The sequence below is a fragment of the Pleurodeles waltl genome, chromosome 3_2 (assembly GCF_031143425.1).
Source record: "Pleurodeles waltl isolate 20211129_DDA chromosome 3_2, aPleWal1.hap1.20221129, whole genome shotgun sequence".
NCBI classification, from domain to species: domain Eukaryota; kingdom Metazoa; phylum Chordata; class Amphibia; order Caudata; family Salamandridae; genus Pleurodeles; species Pleurodeles waltl.
In genome coordinates, this window is record NC_090441.1 from 178,736,526 (window position 1) to 178,757,291 (window position 20,766).

Below are 20,766 nucleotides of genomic sequence, written 5' to 3' on the forward strand. Positions count from 1 at the left end.
TGGCATCCTGGTCAAAAATCAATGGACTTCGCTCAACGTCACAGGACTCAAGCCTCATGGGATGATGAGAACCAACAAGGCCAGGGCTGTGTGTGCGGTTTGGCAGGTTCAGCCCGGATGTGCGCATCAGAGCAGGGCCAACGCTGATCTGCGCATGGATGAAGGGCTGGGATGCAGCTCCAAGCATCCACCAGTGGCCGGGCCGTGTGCACACACCGCACATGTGTATTCACCTTCTGCGTAAAGCGCTGCACAGAGGGGAACACATCGGTGTATTTGCAAGGACGTATCTGCATCCATGAACAGTTAGAGGGGATCGGAGGGCGCGGGGGCCCTGAAGGGTGAGAGCAGGCGGCTGGTAATGTTGTATCACTAGGCAGACGACATCGGAGAAACCTCACGCAGGCAGTGGCAGTGAAAAGGATCCCCCTGTGCTTAAGTGGAAGGAGGCTGGGACCCCCGCCCCCCCCACCCCCCACACTCACACTGTCCAAAACACAAACAGATGTGGGGTATCCGTTACTGTGCACGGAAAACCAAGCGAAGGGGGCAATTATATTCCGAAGCCCTCGGCCATGTGCCCGGGATGTGGTCTTAACACACACCAACCACACCACAAACCCGCGCTCTGATTGCGCGCACCCCCACCCCTACATTCAGTCATATCCCCCGACTCTCCCGCACCCCACCTTTGTGCTGCATGTCTGCATGGGCCCCTCTTATTCCTCTCACCTGCTCCCTCCCTCAGTCAGCGTGGCCTCTTCATTCACGTGGTTTTGTCTGACAAACCTATTGCATTGTGGGTGATGTAGTCTCCATGTGCTCGTCTCCTGCCCCCCCCCCCCCCCCAATACGCACACACAGACCCACTGCTCTCGCGTTTCTTATCCCTATGCCCGACTTTGTACCCCACACATGTAAGGTTTGCCCCGCATTTGCTTCACCAGAAGCCCGCACTGCTCCCAGGCGCGCATGCGCAAACATCCACGGGTCTGTGGCCCACAACACCCGTGTTTACCCCGACTCACTCCTTGTGTGACTTGGCCTCTGCGCCCTCTCACTTGGGACCCGCCTCGCATGAGCGCGCCCACTGTCTGTAACGCATCCCCTCAAAGTCTATGAAAGGAATACATCGACGGTGTATGGAAAGAGACGTGACCCAGAAACTAGGAGCAGTCAGTGAGGCATCCGGGAGCACCCCCACCCTCATGGATGAAAGCACTTATTTATTTATTTTACATTTCTTTATTTGTGTCATTGTTTTATAAATGATGGACCTAACCTACAACAGGTAGGACAGGTGTGCAGGGGTCGCCATGACCACGAGAGCGGTTCTCCCAGGTGAGCCTCATCCATTGCACTTCGGACGTGCTGACCCCTGCGATGTCCCCAAACGCGGGATACTTGCTGCTTAATTTCTGGTAGTCCCTGGGCTGCGTTCGCGCTTGCCCCTGGAAAAAATAAGTGCAATTATGGTAGCGGGGCAACGTGGTATTGCATTTTTATTCTTTTGAAACAATCAGGGAGAAAATAAATAAGATATCAATTTTACCAGAACACGCTAGGCGAGGCCAGAAGGTAAATCACCAATTTAAGGCCTTTGCCACAGTGCGTTTATAAACAGATGGTGGGAATAGCATAACATATCACACTGAGCTCCAACTACAGTCCAGTTGCATAGAAGGAGGTCCATTGCTAGGAAGGGCATGTAGTGGGAATCCTCTAAAGCAGTGGTTCCCAACCTTTTGACTTCTGTGGCCCCCTCTTTATCACTACTGGACCCTGGGGACCCCCTCTGAATACTTTTGGAATCCAGGGACCCCTCACTGAGTCATTACTTAAAGCTAGGGACCTAATCTGTTAATATTATTTAATTTTCTAAGCAGTCACGGACCTCCTGAGGAGGCTTCGCACTCGGACCACAGGTTGGGAACCACTGCTCTAAAGGCAGAAGTTACAACCAACCAACCGCGAGGGCCCTCGCCCCGTTGTGGTATCTATACATCCGGGTATGTTTACGGATAGTGGCTGAGAGGGCACCAAGATTCAACGTAAAGCTCGGACTACAATGGAGAGAGTGTCTTCTGTAGGTACCCATAGGTACGCCTGGTTTCTCAAACTGTTTCTCTAGGAACAGGTTTTACAACAATGTGTGGAAACACTCACATGTAGGAAGCTCTAGGCCGATACTGTATTTGCTGGGAAGGATAACACCCCATAAAAAGTGCATCTCTATATGTCCGCCCCTCGGGGTATCCTGGCATTGTATAATAGTCTTTATTGCCTTAAAAAACGAATAATGCAAATTCCTCACATTTTGTCTTGTCTGGTCCAGGGTTTGCTACTTTGTGATTTTACTTACATTGTTGGTCTTTTCGTAGACTTGTTGTTTTCAGTTTTGAGCCATGCCACTTTGGATGTTACTTCCTCATTCTTGTATTTTGTTTTCTTTTCGGTTCTAGTCATTTGAGAACGATAGAAATGTGACTTTTCCTGAAGGTTCTGTCTGTTCTTCTCTCTAGGTTTACGTATACCGCAGGTTTGATAGAAACATTTTAGTTAATTTCAACCTATTTCCAGGTTTATTTCCATTGAGCATAGAGTTGTTGTTCAGGAAGATGGTGAGCGCATTGAGTGAGGGATTGTTTCCAAAAAAGATGACATTTTGGATTTAGGGCTTGATCCACTAAGCTCAGTTTACAAACAAGTATTGTGCAAACTGCACCCTCTCTGGCATGCCAACTGCCATTAACTTTGCAATTCAACTGACTACTAATCCCAGAAGGATAGCGTGGACTTTCCAAGTCAGTTACCACCTTAACTTGGGTGTCCCAAACTACTCAGTTGTCTGTGTCTGCGATTGTGGCCACAAATGATTAATACAGGAGATGGCTATTTCACCCCCACTCCTGTTTGTAACCCGGAAAGAATCGCAAACCCCTCTAATGAACCACAAAAACACTTTGCACACCAGCAAAGAGGGTTTTGTACATTTCAAAAAGCTATTTTGCAGTATGAAACCCTGCATTCTTGCCCTTTTCATGACTTGAGTCCAAAAAATACCTTTCTACATCAGGCCCCTAGTTCCCCCTGATTTACCTTCTAAAGTTTCTTTCAGTGTGTACTATCTTAGGGGATGTAGGTTTGGGGCTGGTGCATGGCCTGAGATGGAAAGAGTAGAGGAAACTGATCTCACCAGTGCATTAGAACAGGTTCCACCGATAGCAATAACTCTTGTTTTGCAATCATGGAGTCCACAGTGGACCCTTTGCAATGCGTAGGTTTATTACAATCTCATGTCGCGTTGTTTGCTGTAAGGAAGGGAGGAAGACGGGTACGGCTTGGTCCAGAGGGCTGTGCCATTCAGATCCCCCAGGAATATGGCATGGGCAGAAAGCAAGATGTGTGAGGTGACAAGTTCCATGACTTTGTGGATAAAAGGGGCATTATTTCCACGAGCCTTGTTGCGTACAAAGAGCTTAATGCTGACTGGCTATGAAAAATCCACCTCCACTTGAAGGAGTTCAGTGGGTGGCTAGAGTGGTGTTGGGGAGGTGGGTCAGGGGTAAGGTAACCTAAAGCTTCTGAGCATGTAAGCGAAGGACGGTGTAATGCATATAAGTATCTTTTACCTGGAGCAGGAGGGATCACATTATTGACGAAATTCACAGAGGCCTAAGCATCGGAATCATCAGTGGGTGACGGACAGGGAACCCCTTTCCCTATGTTTAACATTTGGAAGGGACTCCCCTGTTGCTGTTGGTACAGTCCTGCCAGAGCTTTTATTCTTTAATTGATTGTTGTACCAGTGCTGGGGGCCAATAATTGCTCGCAGCTGACACCCAGTTCGACTCAGAATTTAAAGTTATTTCTCCAAAGTTTTGAGAAGCTCACATGTAGGAGTGCCTGAGATACAGTGTGCGTGCATGCATAATGTATGCCTGTGCACATATGAAACTGTGTGTGAGCCCGTTTGTTTTTGGGCCCACACGTGAGTGGATGCGTATACTCATTGATGGGGGGGCTGAGTGTGCTGACCTTGGAGTTCATCACTGTGGCTTTTAGGTCTCGCCTGTGACAGCACATGCGCTCTCACTTGCAAGAGATATCATATACATCAAGGGGCTTGCAGCCCGCCACTTGCTTAACATTTGTTGGCTTTATTGTCGCTTCTATTTGCTGTCTTCTAATTGGCCAGGGCAACTGGCTTCACTTCCTCTTCTTTTGGCTGGAGCATGGACCAGGTACTAATTGCTTAAGCTTGATTGCTGTCCTTCCCCTGATAGAGGTACTACTTTATTTCTTTCATCTCCCCGTCATCCTTGTTGAACCTCTTGCCATGTAGCCATGTTATACTGTGCCACACACACTTCAAAGAGCCCTTTCCTCCTTTGAAATGGGTGTTTATTGTGACAACAGATGTTATCTGCTTCAAATGTATTTTTACTAAGATATGGAATGGGCATAATTGTTGTTTTATTTATGTTATAGGGTTTTTTGCCAGATGTCATTTTTTTGCTTTTCCACGCATGGAGAGAATAACTGATTTGCTCAGAATCACAGGGGTGTTGTGTCAAGACCTAAGAAGCATTGGCAAAACCAATCAATGTCGCCTTTAAGACTATTGGCTCTGCCACTTTCTTTTGTTCCTGTGCACAGCATGAGTATTTTCCACTTTGGCAATTATTTGTAGCCATGTGTATAACAATATGGGTGCATTGTAGCATGGCTAAAATAATAACAATACTAGAAAGGTATTATGATGCATCTAGCGCTAATGCACTTTAAAAAAAAAAGTGCATTAACCCAGGCAGTGACATTTCCTATCGGTCCCCATGGCTCTATGGCTACAAAACATTCCCAAAGCCAATAAGCCTCATAGTTCAGACCTATTGGCTTAGTCAATGCTTATTATTTTATCAATGTACTTTCCAGTGCTTAAATTGTGTTGGTGGTTTCAGGTGGCGAGCGGTGGAACTCACCCCAGGGACGGGGAATCACTTTATATCATTAGGTTTTGGGAGACCGCCAGGGAGGGAAATGTAGAAAAGGAGAGGGGCAGGTGTGAAAGATACGAAAACAGTGAAAAGGGAGAGCACAGGATGAAGGCAGCCCTGCTAGAGTGCTAGAGAGAGTGGAATAAAGAGATCCCATTGGGAGTATCTAAGGTCAGGAATCGGCAGACCTGGCATTTGCCGTGTTAGCAGTGACCGCCTAGGGATACCTCCAGGCCCTGCATCTATGCCTGTCTGCATCTATTTATTTATTTCATACAAATTAATCGCCGATTGAATCTTGTTGGCTGGTTTGCTGCTTTTGATCTTCTCGGAGGGCAAGAGCCACAGGACTGGGGGCAAAGGTTATGCCCAAGAACTGTCCACTTACACTCGTTGTAAGAGGAGGACGCCGCAGGTAGGGGGCAACTGATTGGGCGGCCCCATCAGGGGCCAGTTCTCATCTCTCTGAAGTTGGGAGTTTGCAGGCCTCTTCCTCCATCGGAGCCACCTCTCTGAAGTCCAGCACCCCTCATCTTCCTCAGCGAGCACCTGGCTGACACAAGAAAGCCTTTCTGCCCCCCCAGCCTCCCCTATGGCGGTGAGCCGTGATTTGTAGCAGCACTTACAGGTGCCGCTCTAATTACAGGTGATCCGTGGCGCATTAGGACATCAAACGGAACAAGAAGAGAGGCGCAGGGGGCTGGGGAGGGACCTGGGACATAAACAGAGCCCGGTTTAGGCAGGTGCCTCACCCGCCCCCTCCCGGGTGTAAGTGCCTCTGCGCACGGGGCCGGCAGGGGGGGGGGCATTCCAGACACATGTGCAACAGCACATTAAGGACTCGGGATTGACTCATCTTTCGAGGAATGGTGCAGGTGAGTCAGAGCAGGTGATGGACTGGCCACAGCCGGGGTCGCGCGGCCTGAAAGTGGCGTAAACCGAGCGCACCTCCGAGGGGCTGAGGGGTAATGCCGCCAAGAAACCAGAGTAAGCCATCGCCGTCCACCGCAGAATGAACTTATCCAATGCTGAGCGGTGATTCCGCTAACACAAACCTGCATAAGCCATCGCCATCCACCGCAGAGTAAGAAACTTTAAATCCGGGCAAGGTGCAGTTGACAACTCGGCCATACATCCAGATATACATTCCTGGAACCGGGCCTTGTCATACATCCAGGAAACAGGTTTGGATCTCGGCAAAACACTACCACGTATACTGGTGAAAAACCGGATCACATACATTTATTTAATCCAGGCCACGCCCATCGGACATATATGTACATATCGGGGTAATGCACGATCAAAAATATCACTTACTAAACGGAGTGCGTAAATTTCTATAAGCCACCATTAGATAAACCTTCGTAAAACTGCCTAGTGCAGAAGAGCGCCTGCTATAAACTGCAGAACGCACCTCCCACCGGAGGTGGAAGCGCTATGCCCTTACATACGGGAATTGTAGCGCAGCACGTTACCTTGCGTCACACGGAAAGGGCAGGAATGCACCATATTTATCCAATACGACGCATTCCTGTCCTTTCCCCCTGCACTGGCATCGTTTTGGCAGCCTAACGCCAACACAGGCACCCGTTCACCATGGTGCAAGGGAGCGTCTGTTGCATACAGGATTGTTTCTGTGCAGGAACGGGCACCTCCCTGCACAGAAACAACCCATGGAGGCATTTTCATCTTTCTATGGCAGCACACATAGAAAGATGAAAATAGGAGGTAAAATAAAGATATTTTTCCTTGTTACGCCTCCCTTGGGGAGGAGCAAGATTTTGACGCATTCCCAGGTTTACAAGTCCTTGTAAATCTGGGAATGCCTAAAAAACCATGGGAGTTGCATGGGAATAGCCACCGTAACGCCCATGGAACATCTTCCTGTCTCAGAGTAATGCAATGCAGACACTCGCGCTGCCTTGACTTACTCCATATCTATGAGGCCATCAAAAGCCACAAAGAGTGGCTTTGCGTGGCATCATAGTTATGGTTCTACAGTCTGCACCACCGAAGCATCATAAAAAGTGAGTTTCCGGCAGCACACAGGGCTTGTAAATATGCCCCTATGATTCTCTTATGGAAGCGTAGCTGACCAAAGCAGCAGCCAATGAACAGTCGCAGCAACATGCCCGCCAATATACCTGTGAAAACATGGCAGCCTCCTAACAGACTAGCACACTGATGGCTAACATACTAGGTGATAAGACCATGAATACATGGCTAACATACCAGCCAATAGGGTGGTCAAAATATGACTAAGGTAGCAACTGATCACATGGTGTAAACACGGCTAACATGCTAGCAGCTAAGGGGGTGAAAATATACCAAAGGTTCCATCTTGATTAAGTGGAGCAAACAAGGTAATAACTTGTTGTAATATATAGTTTGATAAACTCTATTAAATGTGACTGCTAATAAACTGGATTAAACATGGCTGACGTAAATTCTGATAAACAGTTGTAAACATGGATAACCCACAAATTGATAAAGTAGGGCAAAGATAGTCAATGTACAAGCTGGTACCCTGTTGTAAACATTAATAGACTACAAGCCAATAACCTGCTGTAATCATGACCCATATCCGCTAATAATTTTGTACAGCATGGCTGATGTACCATATACTAAACATGTGTAAACACGGCTGACGTACCATGTAATAGATTGGTGTAAACATGGCTGATGGGCCTACTGATTAACTGCTGTAAACATGGCTCAGTTAATGTACCAGTAAGTAAAGTGGCGTAAACCTGGCTTACATACGAGGGATATAGCTTCGGGGGCCGGGGGCTGTTTGGGATGTGACACTCCGCAAATAAATGCATTCTTGGCCTGGTAGTTGGGTCAGGGGTCCCCAAGCTGGGTCTGTGCCTCAAAAATAAAAGACAAAACAGTTACTTTGTCTGTAAAACAGGAGAGAGACAGAGATATAAAGCCGCTGCCTGAATTTTCAACTGTGAACCAGATAACCTGGGAAAAAATAGTAGCTCTCCCTGCTCAATTGTGTGATCCTAGTCAAAGATTTTGCTTCAGAGCATCCTTTTACATTATTCTCACATGTGAAGCACTTTTGAATACTCGAGTTCAGGGTGTGCGCTGTACAAGTACCTCTCGTAATTCATTTCATAGATAATAATGGTCCTCCACCAACATTAAAGCCTTGCAGTTATAACCGCACGGCATGTTGAAGTACATTTTGTAGTACAACACAAGCAGTGCAAACATACTCAAAATGCTGTTAAAAACTACACTTCTAGAGTACTATTTTCTTGCAGTAATACTTTAGAAGTGCAGTTTGTGAATAGCATTTTGTAGTATGTTTGTAGTAGTATTTTAGTACTACAAAATACAGTTTGTGAATTGCCCCCAGGCTCTCCATGGTGGAAACAAGCAAGTTGTATTTTTAAAGTAAATTTGCACTTGGATTTTGTGAATAGCCATAAAAGGAAACCTACTCGAACGACTGAATTACTCAAAAGTGTTGGTTACCCTTGTGAGTCCTGCTCATGTAGTGACTGGTTTACAAAAATAGTAAATCTGCGCCTACAGAAGTACTCCTTTAATGGATGCAAATTTACTACCTTTTGGTATTCGCCGAGAATGGCATTAAGTAGACATGGTAAGCTGTGCCAGTCCCAGGTTTCCTGACATACTGCTGGCAATCAAACACCCCAAAATATGATGGGATGAATGCTTGCAAATATTCTAACCAGTGGCAATCACTTGGGTAACATTCCAACCCATCACCTTTCTCCCACTATGTCACTCCAGACAGAGGCCCACCTACTGAAAATCAGTACTGACCCTGTTCCTCACGGTGAACGCCCAGCCCAAACCCTGGTCATCTCACTCCTCCAACCTGCAGCCCACTGCGTTTTAGTTGGGAAACACCCCAAAATCTCATTGACTAAGCTGTGCCCCTGAATGTACCACTGAACAAACTGTGTTAACATGCCTCACACACCTGTCGATAACCTGGTGTAAACATGGCTAATACGCTGGCTGACGATGACTACGCAGCACGCAAGCACGCTATCGCTCGACTATATGAAGCTGTCCAAACTGTCGGCTTCTAGATCCCAGAACTCAAAGCATTCTCCCGTCTTCTCAGAAGATGACGTTTTGAATTGTATCTGAAACGTATCGTATTAGACGGTCCGCAGCAGTAGGGAGACCCCTGGGAGTTCTGGGGTGCATATGGAGAGTTTTTAGTAAAAATGAGTCAATTGCACCAAGCATCACTGAGGTCAATCTGGGGTATTTGTGAGATATTCAGCACAGCATCTCCTTCTCAGCCCTCTCTGAGCCAGGTCTCTAGGGGCCTGGGCATCCTCCCGGACGGGCAGGCACTCTGCCTGGTCTTGGGAGTCGCCCATGTCTGCTGGAACCGGTAGGACCAACCCAAGTGTCACTCAAGGGAATTGGGGCAATGAGTAGAAGAGGCTGAACCTAATAAAGCACTGGAGTCTGAACAACGTGCACTTGTTGCTGGGAGGAGAGGACCATTGGAACAGCGAAGTCACGGGCAACCGCCACAAAATGTATTTATTATTTTATTTCTGGATAGTTGCACCCACACTTGTGTAAGACATTGTCAATTTTTCCAAAAAACGATGTCGTAAAAGATAGCCATGTGAAGAAACATTCTGTACACGTTTGAAATCTTGCAGAGAAAAAAAAACTGCAGAATGTAAATTTGCAGACAGAGGGTCTGCTCTATTTGCCTGATCGCCTGGGTTTTGTTGGTGTGTAAATGATTTTGCTCTTACATTTAAAGCATCTTGTAATGCAAAGAAAAAGGTTATAAGGAAAAATAACCTGGCAGCATTTAGAACTTAAGGAAGGGGGAAGTTAAACACTTCACGAAACAATGGCAAAGAAAGCCCAGAAACCTTGCACACCCCCTGCTGGAGACTATGTCGGGCCTGCGTTTTCAAACCTGTCCAGGCTGATTATCCCACAGCCCCGTCGGACTTCCAGAGGGAAGAACCCTACAGATAGCCCCCTGTCACCCCAGGAGTGCAGGTCAAACACCGAGTTCAGGAAACAGCCCCGGAGGGCCGGCCAGGACTGCTGTTTCTCAGAGGAGTCTGTTTCTGCTCAGGTCCTGTACGTGGCTGACCTCTGACCCGCACGTACTTGACCCGCCCAACCACGGTCTCTTCCCTAGAGGGAATACTAGAACATGAAAAGCGTGCAGTAAAGTGCGGGTCCTCTGTCAGCCCCGCCTGACAACACCTGTGCACCTCTTTCTAAACTTAAGATGCGACTGATACCCATGTGCGGGTCTACAAAGGGTTAACCTGTAAGCGGGCGCACCCTCTGGTGAGGGCCAGCTAGAGCAGGATGAAATCTAGGAACATTTCTAGCTTGAATGTGAGGAGTCATATTCTGTAAAAATGTACCCTGGGGCCCGGAAATTCACATTGCAAAATCTCTGGTTTCCAGAAAAGTCCTTTTAAACGTCTTTTCCAAATCATTTGAAACAATTAAATAGAGCTCTCTGCCCCATGTTGTGTCCACTCTAGGGGGGTGTACACAGTTAGGGCCTGATTTAGAGTTTGGCGGAGGGGTTCCTCGTCACAAACGTGACGGATATCCCGTCCGCCGTATTACAATTCCATTATAGGCTATGGAACTTGTAATAGGGTGATGGGATATCCGTAAAATTTGTGACGGCCTGATTTAGATTTTGGGGGACGGGTTACTCCATTACAATGCTGACGGATATCCCGTCCGCCAAAATCTAAATCCCATAGGATATAATGGGATTTACATTTCGGTGGATGGGATGTCCGTCGCCGCTGTGATGGAGTAACCCGTCCTCTGAGACCTAAGTAAGGCCTTAGTCTGGTCACACTTTCAGAGAATATTAATACCAACCGTAGCCTTACAGGGGTGTATGTTACAGTGAGAAGGATGCTCTAGCATTTTACAATATCGAAGACCACTTTCAACCAATCAAACCCTAACCATTTGGCTGTTTTGCATATAGTCTGGTGAGTTTCATGTCTGACAAACGTGGGCAAGATGAGCATTGGCTCAGTTTTTTGTGTGAGCTTGCTACTGTCTGTCAGAGACAGCACAGTAACCAATGGCTATACACACCCTCTGCTGCTGTGTGTCTGTATTGCTTGTCTCTACTGCCTCTCTGTCCCTGCCCTGTCAGTCATTGCTAATAGCTTTGCCAATACTTGAACAATATGCTATCACATTAGCCAAACCCAATGACGGTGGGCAGACATCTTAGAAAGGGATTATCTAAAGTTCTAAGTCAGCCACTAGGGTGTCTAGGTGGTGGCCATCTTCAACTTACAGAAAATAACATGGCTTTGCTAATGCCTACGATGCAACTTTACAAGCATTGCCAAGGCCAAAAGCTGCAGGCAGACACCTTGGAATATTTTTTTAAGCTAAAAAAGTTGGCCACCACCTTGCATCTGGAAGCCACGTGGTAGCCATCTTCGATGAATAGAAAATAACATTTCGCAATCTTGAAAGTGCAGGAAGTAACAAACGAAGATGGCTAGTCGCCGCTGTTGGCTTTGCCTATGCTTGCACTGCAGTTGCAATTCGGAAAGCAACAAAGAACAAGCCAGATGGACCAGCTTTACTAACACTTGTCTTCTATGAGGAGACCCTCTAGCTCTTCTCTTTCTCATGCTCTTTTAAACCGACCCCACAACCCTCTGTTCCCCAATCAACGTCTCTTATAATGTCTTCTGTGGTCCCTCAGTGGTTTTCCTCCTTCGCTGTTACTTTGCTCCAACTCTTTCTCGGCTCCTCTGCTGCACAGAGACCCTGCTCCCCACTCAAGTGGTGCAGGCCTGCAGCAGGTGCAGTGGTACCAAGGATAAGGTGAGAAGAGAGCCCACTACACCCAATTACGCCTTCATTTTATTACCGAGCCAGGGCCTAGAGATCAGCGTTTCATTTGCTTACAATACGGCCAGTGTCCCCCTCGCTACTTGCCCTCCTCTTGGGGTAATCAGATTTACAAAAGAAAATTCGGCAGGGGCTACAGATTTAGAAGTAGGATTATATGTTGTCACCCATCAAGGAATCGTAGGGCCTGCAGTGTCAGCATCACTGACACAGAAGAAGGACTGCATGGGCGCGTGCCACAAACCTCTATGGCAGTCTAAATAAAAGAAGGACAGTAAAGGCCAGCTACAGGGGCCATTTCAGAAAATTTTGTCTAGGCCACTGGAGAATTAAAAGAGATTGCAAATGTGGCCCGAGCTCAATCGGATATTCTTTGCACTTGTGTTTTTCATGTGAATTGACAAAAACAAAGTTAAACGTGGAAGAAGGCAAATGATAAAACCCGGGCTGTGCAAGCTTTATGATGTGTTTCTGTGGGGCTTCGTGGGCAGAGAGACGTGCACATGAGCCTGACATGGGACTCATCTTCATGCCCTTTGCATAAAACCAAAAAGAAAACATTTACTGTCCCTTTTCAGAATTGATACAGCCAGTGGAATAGTGTATGAAGCACAAACACAACATTTCTCTGCAAAATGTATGTAATAGACTCTCACAAATCACCCACGTTAAAATTAATTAAAGGGAAACAGTATTTAAAAATCTGTGTAAGTATTATTCAAGGTCATCAGGACCAGACTCTGCAGGACAGAGCTGGCTCTATCAGGAGCCTCCCGAAAGGCTGGGGCCCTGCCCAGGTATTAAAACGTCTCTGCCTCCTGGGATACTCCACCCACCTGGTGAGCTGCATAAGGAGGCATAATCAGAGTTAACTTTTGTTTACTGTGCGAATTAACAGTAGAGGGTCCAAGGAAACTTGAGTGTGCACAACATTTCAAGTGATGTGCACACTCAATCCGGTCATCTGTGAGAAAACTGGACATGCTTTTAATTTACTGCAGTGTCAGGACAGTCCTAGAGAAATGAGAACTCCCTGGCAGATCTTGGACGCCTGGTCTCCCTAGCCCGTGTGCCTGTTTTGGGGATGACTAGGGGGTTGGTTGCTGATGGTGTGATTGGCTGCATGCTGGCATGCATTAACACTGTTGATCGCCTATCATACATCCAGTCCTTTGCGTAATGCCCACAATTGGCCTGTGGGGAGTTAGCGGTGGCTAACACCATGTACAGTGGGCAATGCAACAACTACTTGTACAGTTTCGCTTATGGGGTGGAGTGGGGGTGCTGGACCCACTGCTCTCCTGCGCTCATTCCTTGCAGCGTAGCGGGTAATGTGCCGCTAATGAATGTGGAGGCCATTTTCATGGAGTAGGTTATGAGTTGCCTCTTGTTTCCTACTCTCTCATGTAGGTGTGCACCCAGCATCACTGAAGGGCTATTTTGTCATTTAGTTGGTGCCCTTACAGAGCAGACATCGCGCTTGTTCTTATAGTAGGTAGCACGTAGCATCACTGAGGGCTCTGCCGTGGAGTAGGCCTGAGTGGAGTTCTTACTGTGCAGCATTTGTTTATCCTTACAGTGGCCAGCATTCAGCATCATTGCGGGATCTTCCAGAGAGTAAGGCTTGAGTGATGCTCGTCCAGTGACAGCATCATCTTCGTTCATACAGTGGTAGCATTCAGCATCATTGCGGGATCTTCCAGAGAGTAAGGCTTGAGTGATGCTCGTACAGTGACAGCATCTTGTTTGTCTGCACAGTGGGTAGCATGCACCTTTGTTGAAGCGTCTTCCATAGAGTAGGAATTGAGTGGAGCTCTTACAGTGACAGCATCTTCTTCGTATCTACAGCGGGTTGCATTCAGCATCATTGCGGGATCTTCCAGAGAGTAAGGCTTGAGTGATGCTCGTCCAGTGACAGCATCTTCTTCGTTCATACAGTGGTAGCATTCAGCATCATTGCAGGATCTTCCAGAGAGTAAGGCTTGAGTGATGCTCGTACAGTGACAGCATCTTGTTTGTCAGCACAGTGGGTAGCATGCACCTTTGTTGAAGCGTTTTCCATACAGTAGGATTTGAGTGTAGCTCTTACAGTGACAGCATCTTCTTCGTTCATACAGTGGTAGCATTCAGCATCATTGAGGGATCTTCCAGAGAGTAAGGCTTGAGTGGAGCTCTTCCAGTGACAGCATCTTGTTTGTCGGCACAGTGGGTAGCAGCAGCATCACTGATGGTTCTGCCATAGCATAGTGTGAGCAGATCTCGTATTCTGCCACCATCTTGTTTGGCCATGCAATGGGCAGCATGCTTGTAGCACAGTGACCGACTCGTTAGGTGAGGTTCCGGTCATTGATGTGCTGTGGTGGGAATCTTGCGACAATGTTGTAGGCCATGCCGTGCCGCCTCTGCACAGAGTAATATCTCTATGAGTGGTTCCCAAGCTGCCTGTTGATGCAAAGGCCTCCGGATCTGTCAGTGCAAGGGGTGGCCTTGCCTTCCTGCCAGTAATTGGATGTGAAGTGTTTGCAGGAAGCGTTGACAACTCAGGGTGATGCCAGTGATAGAACATCACTGGCATCAAACAGTCGCGGCCGCGACAATGGGACACAGCGTCCATGCCCTCTCCCACACAAAGAGCGGGGCCCTCAGCTGATAGGGCACAATTAGGCACTGAATGCATCACCCAGTATAACTCTGTCTCACAAAACAAGCCACTGTACCCAGGCTCCTGCCATTCTGCTCATTGTCTCTTCCCCTCCTGTTTTCTTTCCTTGTGGACTGTTTGTGCATTCACCCCCAGATTTAGCACCTCCTCTCATGGGCTCCTCTCTCATCAAAGGAAAGGTCAGGCTTGATTGAGGAATCTAAGTGCTTTCAAGATGCTGGCAGTAGATGTATAAATATATAAATAAATAGTGATTGTCCCATGATATAGCGCATTGTGACCCCGTTTACAAGGCTTAGTAATGCATATGCCCAAGATAGCAGGCTGCCTTCATCCTCGCCTGGCACAGTCGCTTCACTTTGCTACTCACCGGTTGATATAAAAGGATATGCTTAGAAAACTGCTACTCTGTGGGCTCCTGGCAGGGCCGGACTGGCCATTGTGGCACTCTGGCATTTTCATGGTGGGCAGTAGGCTGAGAGGCTGGTTTCAGAGCCAGATGAGTTGCCGTCACCCAACCATGCCCACATGGCATCCTTCAAGTCATGGCCTCCTGTAGCATGGGGCTGGTTTGAACATTTTTGCCAGGACTGATATTGGCTTCCTGTCCACCCTGGGTCCCCCGTGTACCACTGTAACTCTTGTTGGCACCGCCCAGGTAGACTGCGCAGCGACGCGCCTGACTTAGAGATGCGTGGTAATTGAATATTCTTGGAAAAGCTGTCACAAGAAGATTTCCTCCACAAGTGTAACTTCCAATGGACATTTCTGCACCCGAGAAATTACCATAACCTCGTTGCATGACAATGGTAATACATGCAGCAGAGAATCCTCCGGAAATGTTGTTACCACTGCTTTTCAGAGGAATAACCCCCCCCCACGGCACTAAATAAAACTCTATACATGTTCTGCCTGTTGACATCGCTTGTGATATTAACTGCACAGGAAGAAGGCACCAAACTTTGTAGCCATCTACCAGATGTTGTTTTCTAAATGAGATAAGCTTAAATGGGGCTATGAGCTGAAGGTCGAAGTTTTACAAGGAGCAGGTGATAAGCTGAAGGATGGAGGTTTACCAGGATCAGGCGATAAGCTTAGGGACAGAATTTTAGAAAGGGTCAGGTGATGACCTGAATACTGGAGTTTGATAAAATGTCGGAAAGATGTGCTTTCGCTCGGAGGTTTACAAAAGATCGGGGGATGAGCTGAAGATCGGAATTTTACCAAGGGTCAGGCAATGAACTGAAAGTTTGAGTTTTAAAAAGGGTCAGGCATTGAGCTGAAGGTTAGAGTTAAAAAAAGGTCAGGCAATGAGCTGAAGGTTTGAGTTAAAAAAAAGGGCCAGACAATGAGCTGAAGGTTTGAGTTGAAAAAGGGTCAGGCAGTGAGCCGAAGGTTTAAGATAAAAAAGGGTCAGGCAATGAACTGAAGGTTAGAGTTTTAAAAAGGGTCAGGCATTGAGCTGAAGGTTAGAGTTAAAAAAAGGTCAGGCAATGAGCTGAAGGTTTGAGTTAAAAAAAAGGGCCAGACAATGAGCTGAAGGTTTGAGTTGAAAAAGGGTCAGGCAATGAGCTAAAGGTTTGAGTTAAAAAAGGACCAGGCAATGAGCTGAAGGTTTGAGTTAAAAAAAGGGCCAGGCAATGAGCTGAAGGTTTGAGTTAAAAAAGGGTCAGGCAATGAGCTGATGGTTTGAGTTAAAAAGGACCAGGCAATGAGCTAGAGGTCAAAGTTTTATAAAGGGCCAGGAAGATGCACTTAAGGTCGAACCTTTACAGAGGGTCAGGCGATGAGCTGAAGGTCGAACCTTTACAGAAGGTCAGGCGATGAGCTGAAGGTTTGAGTTAAAAAAGGGTCAGGCAGTGAGCCGAAGGTTTAAGATAAAAAAGGGTCAGGCAATGAACTGAAGGTTAGAGTTTTAAAAAGGGTCAGGCAATGAGCTGAAGGTCTGAGTTAAAAAAAAAAGGTCAGACAATGAGCTGATGGTTTGAGTTAAAAAGGACCAGGCAATGAGCTGAAGGTCGAACCTTTAAAGAGGGTCAGGCAATGAGCTGACGGTCTGAGTTAAAAAAAAGGTCAGACAATGAGCTGATGGTTTGAGTTAAAAAAGGACCAGGCAATGAGCTGAAGGTCGAACCTTTACGGAGGGTCAGGAGATGAGCTGAAGGTCGAACCTTTACAGAGGGTCAGGCGATGAGCTGAAGGTCGAACCTTTACAGAGGGTCAGGCAGTGAGCCGAAGGTCGGGTATTACAAAGAGTCTGGGGTGAGTGATGGGCTCTGTACAAATGTGGTGGGGAAACAATGCAGAGGAGTCTGAGGCCTGGGTGGACGCACTAGAACATACAAATGGAAGGTGGGCGATGCGGAGGACTGTGGGAGGAAGTGTCAGATAGGTGTAGGCAGTGGACGGTGAATGGATGAATGAGTGGGTCTAAAAGTCAGGATAACATGTGGAAGGAGAGCAGAGGTGATAACTGAAAGGTAGATGATTACTGCAGGTATCTCAAACCAGTTTTTCTGCTGGCGGAGCCTGCTCAGAGAGGGTGCCTGCCCTTGTTTTCACATCTGTGAGCCTATAGCGCCTGGAAACAGTGCCAAGTAGCTGAAAGAGGACTGGTTGGTACTGTGCAAAATACAGAAACAAACCTATGGATACGTTTTCTCCCAGTCTACAGCTTCATTCACCACAGCTCATTCCTCTGCTCTCCCCAACTTTATCTCTATTCCCAAACTCTGCCTCTTCTCCTGCTCTCCCAATCATTACCTTCATCCTTCCCACGTCATCTTTCTGCCCATTCCTACCCCCGCCCTCTTCTCTCTCAGTTACCTGATTTCATCTGTTTAGCTCTTTTGTTCTCTACATATTTACCCCCTCACTCCACTCACCCAGCCTTTATTTCCCTTCCTCGCCCTTCTCCCACCCATCTCCACCATCCTGCAGCCCCTCCTCCCGCTCCCCAATCCCAAGCCCTCCAGCTCCCCTCCTTCAGGCTGCCCTATGTTTTTCACCTTTCTTCCCACCCCCACTCATACCTTTGTGGGTGTCATGTTTTGAGTCCTTATTTTTGCACCTCTGAAGGTTCTGGATAAACTAAAATGCATTATGGCACCCATCAGAAGACACAAGTAAACTAACAAACCCGCAGAGCTTCAGGTCCGACTGTAACAAATGTGTGTAGAAAGATACAAGATTTGAAAGGAAGTTTCTCAAAATGTGGGTCTCTGACTGACCATTTCTTCTCCTTCCACAGGTGGTGCTGGACAACATGGGAAGGAAGTGTAAATGCCACGGTACGTCCGGGAGCTGCCAGCTCAAGACCTGTTGGCAAGTAACCCCTGAGTTCAGAGTTGTGGGCAACCTCCTGAAAGACCGATTCCATGGCGCCACGCTGATCAGACCTCACAACAGGAACACGGGGCAGGTGGACCACGGTCACATCCCCCATCGGAGAAGGTCCAGCATAACCAGCCTGGTCTACTTCGAGAAATCACCCGACTTCTGTGAGAGCGAGCCTCAACTGGACTCCGCTGGCACCCAAGGGCGCATCTGCAACAAAACCAGTCCTGGCATGGACAACTGCGAGAGCCTTTGCTGTGGCAGGGGCCACAACATCCTGAGGCAAACGCGCAGTGAGCGCTGCAACTGCAAGTTCCACTGGTGCTGCTACGTGGTGTGCGAAGAGTGCCGCGTCACAGAATGGGTCAGCGTCTGCAAGTAGGCAGATTCTCGGAAGTCAAGCAGTCCCTAGCACCGCCCCTTCCTGCCTCCTCAGAAGTGAATGCGCGCACCGAGTAGGAATGATATTTCTAAGGAATGGAGCCAGGACCGCACCATGCCTGAATTTCACAAGCCCGGGGCAACTGTTGTGTGCTTGGTCATAATATCGGCAGTGGGATGCCACATGGAGGCATGCCTAACCCTCTGGAGTTAGAGATGTGGGGCATAGGAATGGTGTAGACGTGGAGCAAAGTGTGGTTCACTGGTGGAAATTACGATCAACTACAAACTGTGGAGAAAAATGTAAGACTGTTATCAGGAATGCGAGGTCATGAAAGTTCTTCATGTGGAACCTTTGCTCCCTGAAAACAGTTAAAAACATTCTCATGCTTAAAGAAAGTGAATCTATTGGTTATGACCACAGGCTGCAGAGTTCCTGGACAATGCCTGAAGATGTCCCTAGCATGGGTGGGTTTCACAAGTCTTGACACGCCTTTGCACCAACCCCTGCACTTCTCCTACCACCCAAAGAAAGCAAGCCTTCCGTGTGATGTGGGTGGCAAAAGCAAAGATGTTGAACCAGAAGGGCCATACTTGATGCTCACAGCTGAGTAGAAATGATGAATGTGAGAGCAAGAGGTCCAGTAACTCAGCCATAGGCACCATTTGGGGATTCACTCTGTGCCCCACTGACAGTATTACTATGGGAGTGATCGTATGCACCCATCTGCAAGCGAACCACTGATACTGTAGACAAGATCTCAGTCACGAAAGCAGGAAAGTGATGGGAGTTCATCCCATGCATGGGAAACTTGAGCGTTTATCTCCTTGCATAGTCCAAATTTCTGTCCCTGTGGGAGTAAACTGCACTGAAGTCTACAAGAGCAAAATGGTCCCAGTGACTTTATTGACCTTGCATGTTCTTCTTTCACGGATTATGAGGAACCAAACAGGATGAATGAATGGCCACTTCACTTCACACATCTGTCTCCCCCAGACCTTATAGACATTTGCTGACAGTATATGCATTGGAAGACTGGTCTTCCTAACTTTGTGGTTTAGAGGAAGACAGAGAAATGGAGATGACTTTGAGACTCATTGGCTAAATCAAGTAAAAGAGAAGCGATTTAAGAGAGATTATAAATTAAAAGAGAGATTTAATAAGTGGGGCTAAAAGGCACCCCTGAAGGATGTGTCTCACTTCTTTGGATATATTGTTCTTATGTTGATTATTGTATATGGTAAGTTATTTTATTATTGTGGAAAAAAATAAAATGTTGTACATTTTGGAACCCGTGTCAGTTGTTTTCATGTGCAGATGGACCCTAGTGATGGTTTATGGAACACTTCATTACATCTTGTGAGTGGAACTTTGGACATTTAAAAATATTGATGTATCATACATTTTCCTATTTTTATGTTGAGTACCTCGTGTAATTGGATTTGTCATCAGCCATCATCAGGTAGCAATGGTATCCTAAGCACAGGCGGAACAGAGGAGTAGATTTGGACTGAACCAAATGGGGACCAAAGCAGGGTTCGTTTTACTGGGATTGACACTCAGCCTCCTTGAAGTCAATCACAACAAACCTTATTTACAGGGACACAATCAAGGGAGTAACCAGAAAATTAAAATAGCCCCCACTTTGAACCATAGAGCCAACACCAGCGAGTGAGCAAAGCGAGCGAGATACACCCTGCCTAAAAGAGTCTCCTTCAGCCAGCTGTCCATCCGTTCACCTACCCATCCCTCCACCGAGCCTTTCCAGCCATCCTTTCACTTTTCTATCCATCCATCCATCCTCCAGCCTTCCATTCCTCCTTCTTTCCACAAGTTCTCCCAATATTTCTTACTGTTCCACTTCTTCCCTTAATTTCTTTCTATCTGCCTTCATTTGAACCTTTTTTCCTTACCCCTCTATATCTACCCATCTTCTTCTCTCCTCTCCTTGTTTTTGCTTTTTCACCTTTTTGTCTATTCTCCTTCATCTTTGTATTTGCCTCTCGCGATCTTATTTGATCCTCATTGTCATCATTTTCTTTTCTCTGTCTACTCCACGCTCAGCATCCCTTTGACTACACTCCATATTCTGTCATTCATGAGCTGTTGTCTGCAGAGCTGTCCACAGAAGACGCCCATACATAACAAAGTGACCCGCTGCACCTGCTCAAGTGTGGGTACCGATGCCAATCTCATGGCTTCTTAGTCTGGGTTTGCTCTCATGCTTAGGGTCAGCTATCTCTGGCCCCCAGATTTATCTAAGGGCGCTAAATAAAATGCTGCTTTTCCTCTAAGGATGCAAGTATGTTGGTGGTGACCAAAAAGATTTAGGAAATCCCTATTTTTGCAACTACCCAAGTACTGTCCTTTACCAGAGGAACTGGCACAGAGTATGTTAGCCTGACTCCTTTGTCCCACCTGCTGCAAGTGTTGTTACTTAGTTTACTTATGGCACCGGTTACACGTGCACTATCACAACGGCAGAGGAGCGCCAAACATAAACA

General features: G+C 47.1%; 1 protein-coding gene and 1 pseudogene across 1 annotated transcript in view; both read left to right on the forward strand.

The window, feature by feature from the left end:
- WNT10A (Wnt family member 10A) overlaps positions 1-19,553 on the forward strand; it is a 104,388-nt gene extending 84,835 nt beyond the window's left edge. The window contains exon 4 of the mRNA XM_069227123.1: positions 17,795-19,553. Within this exon, the coding sequence (XP_069083224.1) occupies positions 17,795-18,262 (468 nt within the window). The 3' untranslated portion in view covers positions 18,263-19,553. The remainder of the gene's footprint in view (positions 1-17,794) is intronic.
- On the forward strand, positions 1,305-1,454 carry LOC138286868 (U1 spliceosomal RNA; annotated as a pseudogene).
- Positions 19,554-20,766: the final 1,213 nt, after the last annotated feature.